The following is an 11,133-nucleotide window of genomic DNA, read 5'->3' on the forward strand; positions in this document are numbered from 1 at the left end:
ATCCCCTGGAGAAGGGAAGGGCTCCTCATTCCAGTATTCTGGCCTGGAGAATTCCAGGGACAGTGTAGGCCATGGGATCTTAAAGAGTCAGACATGACTGAGTGACTTTCACTTCACATGTTATACAAAGTTATATTACCAAGTAACATTTCTAGGTTTCACAGCCCTTAAGTTATTGATGACCTGTTTTTTGTCATGAATGAAATGCTACCAGCATATTCTTTCCTGTGGAGTTGAATCCACAGATATGCTTAGGATTTATGTTACGGTACATGAACACTCATTTTAGCAAATTTTGAATCTTGGGAGATTGAAACTTTCCTTCAGATTGCATGGTAATTGATATTTCTTTTTGTTGTTTTTGCATCATTTTCACATTCTTTTAAAGGAAATACATGGGGCTTATTTGTTTTTCGGTTTTCAATAAGTGTATTATAGATACTTACTATACTTTAACTTGATTTTTCTGAATCATCAGTTTTCCAATGAGATTTTCCAATGTTAACATGAGACATTGCCCCCTTATTTCTCATCTTGGATGATGAGCAAGTGGGCCATACTCCATTATATTTTTGTGTTGTCATTCTTTTAATCTGCCTGTTTTTTTGGTCATTTTACAGAACTAAATATGATTTCTGTTCATCATTTTGTATTACTTGCAGCTGGTTTCTCCTCCATCAGCACTGTTAAATAGAAAATAATAAAATTTATTTCCTTTTCTTTCAAAGGAGAACCAGTGTTCTCTGGACATGAAAAGCAAATTGAATACAAGTAAGCAAGCAGAAAATGGACAACCAGAACCACAAAATAAGGTTCCAGCTGAGGACCTTACGTTGACATTCAGGTAAAGAAAGGGACACTTCCATATAGTCTCATACAGTCATGATAGAAGCACTCTCATAAATATAATTTGATTTTTACAATATCCTTATTTTGTATACATTGAGAAAAGAATATTTTTGCATAAATTTGGGAGTTAATAAAGGGGCTTCCTTGGTGGCTCAGTGGTAAAGAACCTGCCTGTCAGTGCAGGAGACACAGGTTAGATTCCCTGGGTTGGAAGATCCCCTGGAGAAGGAAATGACACACCACTCCAGTATTCTTGCCTGGAAATTCTATGGATAGAAGGAACCTGGAACGCTACAGTCCATGTGGTCACAAAGAGTTGGACACGACCTAGCACCTAAACAACAAAAAGGAGTTAATAAAACTTATTTTAGAAGAGAGTCAAGGTTGAATTATCTGTTAATATCCAGGAAATGAAAGTTTCTGTTTCCGTCTCCTTCTTCCCTTTGGTTTATAATTTATTTAAAACCATTGTTAACATTTTGATGTATATATACCCTTAAGTGTGCAGGTATTTAGCCTCTTTCACCCATGTATCCCCTGTTCTGCCCCCCCCTGGTTTTTAATTTGGTCTGTCCGTATCACCCTTTACTCTTCTACAGGTACGGAAGAATACATATCAATTATTATGAACAACTCTGCAAAAAATAAATTGTAGTTAATTCTTTGTACATCTTGCACCTTAGGATATTTTGCAGCTAGGGCACTTTGAGGCTTTTAATGCATAGTCCTGAGTTGCCTTCCTGATGATGTACAACAATTTCTAAAGCTCTGTTGCTTCCAGGCTTAGATTTTTGTCTGTTTAAATCCATGTGTTATCTTGTCCTAGTAAACCTGCTAAAGCAGGGGTCAGCATTTTTCCTAAAGGCCAGATAGTGAATATTTAAAATTATTAGTCTTACTATCCATGTCAGAACTCTCAGTTCTGCCGTTGTAATGTGAAAGCAGCCATAGACAATATGTAAACAGATGGGCAGGCTGTGTTCCAATAAAACTTTATTTACAGAAACAGGCAGTTAAACAAAACAAAAATCACCTAGCTTGTCTTGGTTTGCCAACCCATATGCTAAAATAAAGCATGGATATAGAGCTGTAAATTAAAGTTTGAAAGCCATTCATGTATTTTCCATAGTGCTATATAGAAAGGCCCTGTTGATTTTATTCTACTAATAATCAGTTTTCTCTCTCTCCTCTTTTAAAATTCCAACTGTCTCTCTTTTTTTTTTAATGTTAACAGTGACGTGCCTAATGGATCAGCATTGACACAAGAGAATATCAGCCTCCTGTCCAACAAGACCAGCTCTCTGAACCTGTCAGAGGACCCTGAGGGAGGAGGGGACAATAATGACTCCCAGAGATCAGGAGTTACATCCAGTTCTACTCCCTAAAATATGAGGAGTCCTACTTTTATCTTCTGCGCCTAACCAATCTGTGAGGCATAGGGGTAGGAGAACAGATAACTTCTAAACCTTTCTCTGAGAGTGGTCAGAGAAATCCAGGAAAAGCACCGGAGGCAATGTGCACAAACACCACTACTAAAAATAAACCCTGCACATAGTTCATATTAATGCATTTTTTAATTTAAAGAAAAAGAAAATTAGCAGTATCTGCAAGCAATTCAGATTAAATTTGTTTTTGTTCTGTGAATGAACTTTATTTTAATAACTTTGGACGCCTTGGATCCAGGGCTTTAAAAAAAAAAGAAGATATTATATATACACTCTGTTTGATTAATTGTATGATCTTAATGAAGTAGGTTTTTCTTGTATTTTGGTACTATTACATACCCAGTGTATAATTCCATACCCCCAATCCTTTCCAACTCTCACAACCCCATAAATTACCACAGACTAAAAGCACCGGTCTTTCTGAGAATTCTGTGGTGCTTGAGAAATGGTAATAGACTAGTTATTAGAAAATGTGCAGCAGATCAACTTTTCCAAGAGCCATTATTTGGAAGCCATCATTTTCTTTCTTTCTGGGTCACAAGCTTCATGTGTAGGGAGGTTTTTCATATGGCATTAAAACTTTGTTGTTGCTCAGGAGAGCTTTATTTCTTGTTTTTGTGTTTATTTCAGCTTTTCAGAGAAATAATTGCCAATTAATTTTTAAAGACCTCATTTTCATATCATGAACTGCTTCCATTCTCTTAATGTAATCAGAAATCCAAGTCAATTTTAGAGTGCTTGATAAGATTTAAATGGAAATTATTTTAAGGATGAACTATAGTTTATTAGCACTGAAAATACATGTTTAGTTTATTACCTATATTGAGCTAATGGCTGGAAATTCAGAGCAATGCTTTTCCAAGTTGAAGTTCTGAAATCATAGAATGTTCAAAAACCAGGACAATCCACCATGTTTTAAAACCGCTCAACACTTGATTGAACTTAAAATGAGCAGAGCCACATTATTTCAATGAATGTTTGTTTTACTCTCAAAAACCAAAAGTACGAAGTTCCTATATAGTAGAGCCACTGGCTTTCAAGGAGATTTGGCAAATGAGAACTGCTTGAATCTTAAGGATAGTTTACAAATTGATCAGTAGTTGCTTTTTGGAATTATTAGCACAAGTAGGTAGTTAGTAAGTACCTAGGAATCAATTTTTGTAGTCTTGGCTTCACTATACTGAAAAGACTCCTCATGAGAATGTTGAAGAGAATAAGGAATAATTTTTCTCATTTAGTTCTGCTGCACATATTCTGATGCCACATGTCTATACTGAACTAAGACCATATTATATGTGTTTATTGTGGGGATTATTTGACATAGTCACCCACTGTATCCCTATGTTTGCCTGATTTTCTAGAAATTTCCCTTTCTGGATTATACTACTAAAACAGAAAGCACTGGTTATGTAATAAGTTACTGCATTGCTTTGGTTGGGTAAAAGCAAGAGTTTGTATTTTTCTTGTTTCTTATTTTCTTAACCCTTAACTCCTGCTGAGGTCATAACCACCTCAGTCTAAGCTCTGTGTCTATCGTACTGTTAAATGAAACAAATGGGGGGTAAGGGAGGGGGGAGGGTAATACAGTCCTGCCATTGCCTACCAGTAGGAGAGTCCAAACAGAACACTCTTTTGAGTAGCAATTATTTAATTTGCCCAGTCAAGGCACCGTGTTTATATACTATTTCACATTGAATTTGATTATGCCCTACAGACCTGGCTGGTCAAGGATTTGATATACACATATTGGCTTGGGATTCGAGCTTTCTTTTTTATTTAAATAAAAATTTATATATATATATTATATATATATACATATATACATAGCTATATCTGTATATATATTGGGTATGTTTTATGGATTTTTTCGCATGAGCGCAGCTGTTGCGATAAAATGACTGATTGGGAGGTAGAAGCACTGACTGAAGATGAGGCATTTTATCAGTTGATATCCATATTTTCCTATTTTTTAAAAATACATTTGCTTTTTTGCCTTTTTTCATTTGTTTTATTTTGCTTAAAACCCTCTTACATTTACTATTTAAGTACTTATTGTTTTGGGGAGGAGGAGGAGAGAAGTTTTATGTCTGACAGAGTCCTGAGATTTTTAATTTCTCTCTCTAACCATAAAAGGCAACATTTTTGGCCTCTAACCTTCTGTAGGCAGATTTGGGCAGATCTTATTTCTCCTTTGGACATGTTAGATAATTCCTAAGTTTTAGGAATAGTTGGTTCAGTTTGAAATTCAGAATGATTCTGGTATTAAAAAGAAATTTATGGGTGTTGATTTTGTTGAAATATGGAGTAAAAGTAAAATTACATTTTGGGTATCTATTGAAACCACTAATAACTCAACTTCTGTTGTTCTTGTTTATTAATTCAAATACACTCATTCTTTCACCATTTTGATTTTGTAAGCTAGGTAGAAAGAGGGATTGATTTATGTTTTCCTATTCTGAATAAAACCAGAAAAGCTGCTGTTTTGAACTGACTTAAAATAGTCTCTCTTTTTAAGGTATTTTCATGGAGTGAGGATGGGGGATCTCTTAAATTATAGCCTTAATTCTAGCTATACCTCTCTTAAGACCCCACCCTTGAGAGGAAGTTTAGGTGGGTAGAACAGCAAGAGGAAGGTATGTGTGCCTGTAACTCACCTATTTAAGATTAGTTTTTCTGCCTTACCTCATGGAAATTCTTATAACTTTTCCAGTGCTCATAAGCAGTTTTAGGAATTCAATAAAACCTCCAAAAAATTTGTTTTTCTCTTACTTTCTTTTCCTTTTCCCTGTGACATTTTTTATCATATGATGAGCCTATAATGGTAAATGGCCTGCTTTGGTAAAACTGTTTGACTTTTTAACTGCTTTTTTCTTAAAATCTGTGAAAGATATTGACTTTTCTGGCTTCTTAGATTTATTTCCAGAAACAGTTAAAAGATGAAGCCAGTCAGATAGGAAATACCATCTTTAGGCTTTTTACTTATTCAGATGTTAATTTCTTCTGAATTAAAAGGCAATACTCAGACATCTCAGATGAAAATGAACACTTTTGAAGGGTTAAGGTAGGAGTAATAAGCATTGCTTCAGTTCTGTTTGGATAGCACCATAATTTTATTATAACCAGAGTATAAAAGTACTTTGACCTTTTCTTTATTCAGTGGGTCTTAGGAAGAGGGTAGAAGAACTGAGAATAAGATATCTAGACTCAATTTTCTGACCGGTATGTAGTTTTTTCTCCTTGCTTATAGATACTGTCATAAGTTCAGTAGCTGCCGTGTCTTGGGTAATTTACAGAGGCTGATGTGACCAAAGATCCATTCCTTGTTACTTTTCTAATCAAAAGAAAAATTAGTCATAGGTTTCTAGTAATATTCAAATAGTAAGACACTATTTTTAATACCAGCTACAAATACTTAACTACTCAGAATGTATAAAAATATATTTCATACAGCATTAATATGGCTAATTTCCTTCTCCCATTTATTTCCCTTTCCTTCTCCTAGTCTTTCCCTTTTTTTTTTTTTTTTGGTCTGAAAGACCTAAAATTGGTATGAGTCTCATTTGCTATCTTGAATATGTAACTCCATCGGATTTTCCATAGGTCTTCAAAGTTGGAGCTCAAAGTTTGTTTTTGTTTTTCTTTTTTCTCTGGCCCTTATCTGTCTTGCAAATTCCCCTTGATTTACCCACTGCCCTCCCCAATCTGCAACAGTGACAGTTTGCTGCCTCAAAACAGAGCATTCAAATGAATTCGCTTAGCCAATAACTTCTGTGAAGTTGCCTTTTCTAATGGTGTTATTACTCAGTGATGCACAAATGTGGTATTTGCCCTACTGGTAGGCAAAACAAAGGTCTGGTTAGGAATGGTAACCTGCTGTTTTCTTTAAAGGAGAGCCAAAGACTTGTGCTTTACTCTGTTTTGGTTTGGGAGGAAATAGTGGCCATTTTGATTGTGAAACCTCTTAGTATTTGTGAGTTGATTATACTGTGTAGGGAGATGTATCCAAAGTTAACTCTTAAAGTTAGCTGGCCTTATAAAATAGAAAAGTAATGAAAATCCATCAGTTTTTCTAAAACCATGAATGTCATCTTTTACATCTTTTGTGTGTAAGCAGTTCCTCCCCCCATATACTGAGATTGTTTTGTCATGATAGTTTGTTATATTTTTGTTATTTTACTTGTGCCTATAGGACAGTCTACTGTCACTATGATCAAGTCTTGGGACTGAGTAAAAGAACCCGTGAACATGTGATTGGTGAAAGATAATTAACTGTAGTCAGTACCTGTTAGATTATATTCAGATTCAGAGAAAAAGAGATTCTTCTCACTAAAGATAGATAATACTTGGTTGCTAATGCTTATATACAAATGGTGATAGATGGAGATCTAACCATCTCTTTTCTGCTTTCTTTTTGCTCATTTTAAAGAGTTGAGTAAAGGTTTCATGTATAAACTCTGTCTGTGAAAAGCACTTGTAATGTTTTATATGTCATTAAAAGGCCCAGTTACTTTTTAGGGGAAATTAAGAACCTGTTTGGAAATTAACTGCAGTGTTTACTTAGATTTTTACCCTAAAAGTTCAATTGTATTTTGTTGTTATTGATGATAGATGATTATTGTGTTTGCAAGGTGATATCTTCCCTGAAAAATCTGCCTATCCTTTTAAGTGAAAATTAGGGCTTCTAAACTAAAGCATATTTTACGTTCTACATTAGGGATTGAAAAAGTAAGCAGTCTACTGATGTCATTATTTTACTTGACTGCCCATTTTGCTGGCCTATATGCATACTTTTCTGCCTTTGGACAACTATGATTTTTATATTTATTTGTGGCTTCAACTCAGCTTTATGAAATTTTCCTGCTGAAATTACTTATTGGGAATTACAGGTGGATTGCAGTTAATATATTTTTTAATTCTTACTTCAACTTTCCTGAGCCACTTGGAAAAAGAAAGATGTTTTTGTCAAAAGACACTATTAACTATAGTAAATGTCAGCTTACAATTTGATTCTTAAGAGTTTCTTTGCTAAAGATGTTTTCACATGTTTTAGATTCTAACTGAAAGTAACACTAGCAGCAACCTTACTTAAGAATAAAAAAACTGCCACCACCAAGAAGTAATACCTTTTAATAATAAATATGTTCCCAATGGGTGAGTTTTCAATGCTGCACTGAACAAAGTGGGTAAAGATCCCTTTGAAATCCTGTTGTGATAAAGGGACTAACCTCACCACTGGAATTACAGAGCTTGTGAGTTTTCGGCCAAACACTGAACTTCCCCTAAACTTTTTTCCTGAGCAGAACATCTCAAGATTAATAACTTTCATTTTCAAAAGAAAATAAGGCACAATAACCCAAGAGAGAGAGAACTTAAAATAACGACAAAATATTGTGTCCAAAATATGTATTTAGAAAAATAAAATCCTGTGGAGTTTGTTATCCTAAATGTATGTTGTATACTAGATAAGGTGATTTATTTTCTTGTATTGAGGTCTCATTGTTTCTAGTTGGTGTTTTGTGTGTGGTTTTTCTTTTTTTCTTTTTGGTTTTGTTTTGTTTTTAATTTAAACTCTTTAGACAGAGCTCACAAGTCTTTGGCATCCATTCTAGGTTGTACACTCAAGAGTCATCTTATAACTGGAAACTGTCAGGTGGCCCCCTACTCCAACTCCAGCTGATGTACGAAAGGATCAAGAGAAGAATGGAAGCAAACTATTGGGTGGATAATTGGTAGCCTTTTTTTTTTTTTTTTTTTTTAGAAATCACCGTTTATTAGCATAATCTTTCTCCACTAATTGACTACCATTCTCACAGTAATATCTTAGCCACCCTGTAAAATATTCCTCTGATTTCAAGGCATTTTAAGCTTTTGCTTATCATGTTTACATCCTCTGTTCAACTAAGACACTGTTCTGAGAGCTACTTTTTCCAGGTCTATTGTTGCCTAAATTTCCTTTATTTCTTCTTCATCCTTTCTCTTCTTCCTACATTCTGGGAATGAAAGGAACTTAGAGAAAAAAAGTTGATCCCCCCCACCCCCATCCATAGGCTTCATTATTTTACTTTATAATGAATCTATGACTTTTTAGAACAACAGAAATGGAAAAAGTGAATTAAGATAATGAAAAAAACCTTTCACCCACTTAAACATTTTCCAGTTGTGAGATTCTTCTTCTTGTGTGTGGTCTCTTCCCCTTGTTACCCTTCTTCCCCTCTTCCCCTGACTATAGTCAATTTGGTCTTTAGGCTCATACCAGTCTCCCCGAGACATTCTGCAGTCATTATCACCTTTTTGGGTGGATTTATTGTTTTATTTTGTTTGTTTGTTTTTTAATAAGTTTTTAATATTGATGCATATTTGCTTGGGATAGAGCTTGTGTAATTTACCAATCGTATTGATTGTATGTGATTGTGCCCTGCAGAGGTATATTTAACAAGACAAAAATAATGTAGGTTAATAAAGGAGCCCATGAGATTTGAGTCAGGGTATAAATGACCATGAAATCATTTCCAGTTTGAATTAGTGAAAATTTATGTCTCCTGTTCTTAAATTCGTGCTAGACAGAATATAATTTTTTTAAGTTTTTGTGCATTTCTGTTATTTTCCCCTTACCTTAGCTCCTTATTCTTTCTTGCCTGCCTCACCTACCTGTTAGGAACTAAAAATATTGAGCCTTAAAGGGACAGCTCATTTTTAAATTACTAAAGTTCATGAAATTTTACTTTTTCCAGGTGTTTCCAACTTTTCTTTAAAAAGTGAAGACAGATAATGAGTTGGAATTTCACAAGCTGTGAAATTAGCATCTGGCAAACTGTGAAATCTTATTTAAAGATGTTATCTCCTGGAAGTTCTTTGGGAATAGGAAAAAAGAACCCTGTTTTTGAAGTAGACCATTTTTCTCTCTTTAAAAATCTGTTTATATATTCAATTTTTAAATGGCCTTCAAAAAAGTGAGGTGGGAAAAAGTGGTAATAGAAAGACGTTTAGGACAGCTAAATGCTGGGTCTGAGTACCTACGTAGTCTACTTGTTGCAGGGTTCTGAGAGGATGAGGCCATCTTGTTCAACCTGTGTGCATGCTGTTTATATCAAAGTTGCCACTTTTGTTAAAATGGTGTTATTTTCATTATTATCTTGGAAACTGACTCAGCCTCATGTTGCTCCAAACTAGTGTTTAAGGCTCCCACAAGTTGCAGATAAAAGGATTATTTTAACAAGTAGAAGGAGGTGATTTGCCTTTTGGTTTGTAAATATATGAAAGTGTCTACAAGGTCTTTATCTGCTCTCTGTCAGCATTTATATTAAATGATAAATTAATGAAGAGAAACGCGTAGTCTTTTTTGTAAATGAGCCTCTGCCATCTTATTCTAACCCTGGTATTGTGTACTTGTTTGTACCTTTTTTTATGGAGTTGTGTTTGTTTTTTAGATGAAAAATAGAGAAGTAGATAATATACACAAACACATAATGCCAGTTTCATAGATTTCACAGGAATTAGTCCAACACCACAGTCCAGAATCCTTCATTTGTTATACAGTGACTGCACATTAGGAATAAAGGTAATGGTTCTCAGATCCTAGGGTCAGGCATTCAGTGAGACTCCATGGTTAACATGCGAAGTTCTGGTTTTTATGCCTTCTCTTAAAAGCAGGACCTTTTTATGCTTAGGCAACATGGCCTTACTCTGAATACCTTCCTGATGCAAATATTTTTTGTCTTTCTTACTCACTTTTCCTAATTGTCCTGCAATCCCCACCAATTAATCAGTCCTGACATTTAGAGAATTTTTAGAGACTACTGTAAAATATACCCTCTTCAAGAACTCAGTGGCTTAAAGAAAAAAGCGGGGGAGGGGAGGGGACTACTTTAGATTAAAAGGAACTTAAGAGATACAAAAGTCACATGCAGTGTGTGGGCTTTGGATCCTAATTTCAACAAACCAAACATTCGAAGATTTATATATATATATATATATATATATAGTTAGGGGAATTTGACTTACACATTGAATATTAGAAAAAACAAAGGAATAACATTCAGGGTGACAATAGCACATTGTTATAGAATAAAATGTCCATATTTTTAGAAGATACATAACTGACAGTGGATAGAGTTTCCTTTAAAATAACTAAATATTTTTAAAAGAAAAATAATGTATATTACCAGTGAACAAACGTCACACCTTCTACTGTCAGTTAACATTAGGTTTCCATTGGTACCATTTCAGACCTCAAGAGAAGTGGCCACAGTCAAAAAAAAAAAAAAGCTCAGGCGGTATGAGGGATGTTAACTATTGCCTAAAATAAAATCGAGAATGGGAATTCCAAAACCAGACCTACTGTCTTAACCACTTACCCAGGCCCACCCTGCTTACAAGCAACAGGTTACTTTCTGACCCTTTACACTGAGACTCATTGATGAGTAAGAGTTTGTGTCTTTGTATATATTAGCATTTCAGTCCCAGTAACCAGCTAGTCTTCATGATCAATTTGTAAACTCCTCTGCTTTCCAACATGGTAGCTCAGTTAGTTAATGGCTTGCCACCCTTATTGGGACCAACTAGCACATCAGAAGTAAACTTGCAACTACTCACTGAATACTTACTACAGTATTTACTAAAGTAATTTACTGAGTACTCCCCATATGGCACAATACTATAGAGAACAAAGAATATTCTCGCCTTCAAGGAGCTCAAACTCCAGCTATAGAACTTGACGTGTACATTTATGGATAGGTAACAATCATCTACAGAACATCACAGACAATTACCAAAGGATCGTTGTGTTAGTGGCTCAGTCATGCCCAGCTCTTTGCGACTCCATGGACTATAGCCCAGCAGG

General features: G+C 34.9%; 1 protein-coding gene across 6 annotated transcripts in view; it reads left to right on the top strand.

The window, feature by feature from the left end:
* RC3H1 (ring finger and CCCH-type domains 1) overlaps positions 1-9,620 on the top strand; it is a 75,171-nt gene extending 65,551 nt beyond the window's left edge. For all 6 annotated transcript variants that reach the window (XM_020902277.2, XM_070474055.1, XM_020902275.2 and 3 more), the window contains 2 exons: positions 729-844; positions 2,084-9,620. In XM_020902277.2, the coding sequence (XP_020757936.2) occupies positions 729-844; positions 2,084-2,234 (267 nt within the window). In that variant the 3' untranslated portion in view covers positions 2,235-9,620. The remainder of the gene's footprint in view (positions 1-728; positions 845-2,083) is intronic.
* Positions 9,621-11,133: the final 1,513 nt, after the last annotated feature.

The sequence above is a fragment of the Odocoileus virginianus genome, chromosome 11, assembly GCF_023699985.2.
Source record: "Odocoileus virginianus isolate 20LAN1187 ecotype Illinois chromosome 11, Ovbor_1.2, whole genome shotgun sequence".
In the NCBI taxonomy this organism is placed as follows: domain Eukaryota; kingdom Metazoa; phylum Chordata; class Mammalia; order Artiodactyla; family Cervidae; genus Odocoileus; species Odocoileus virginianus.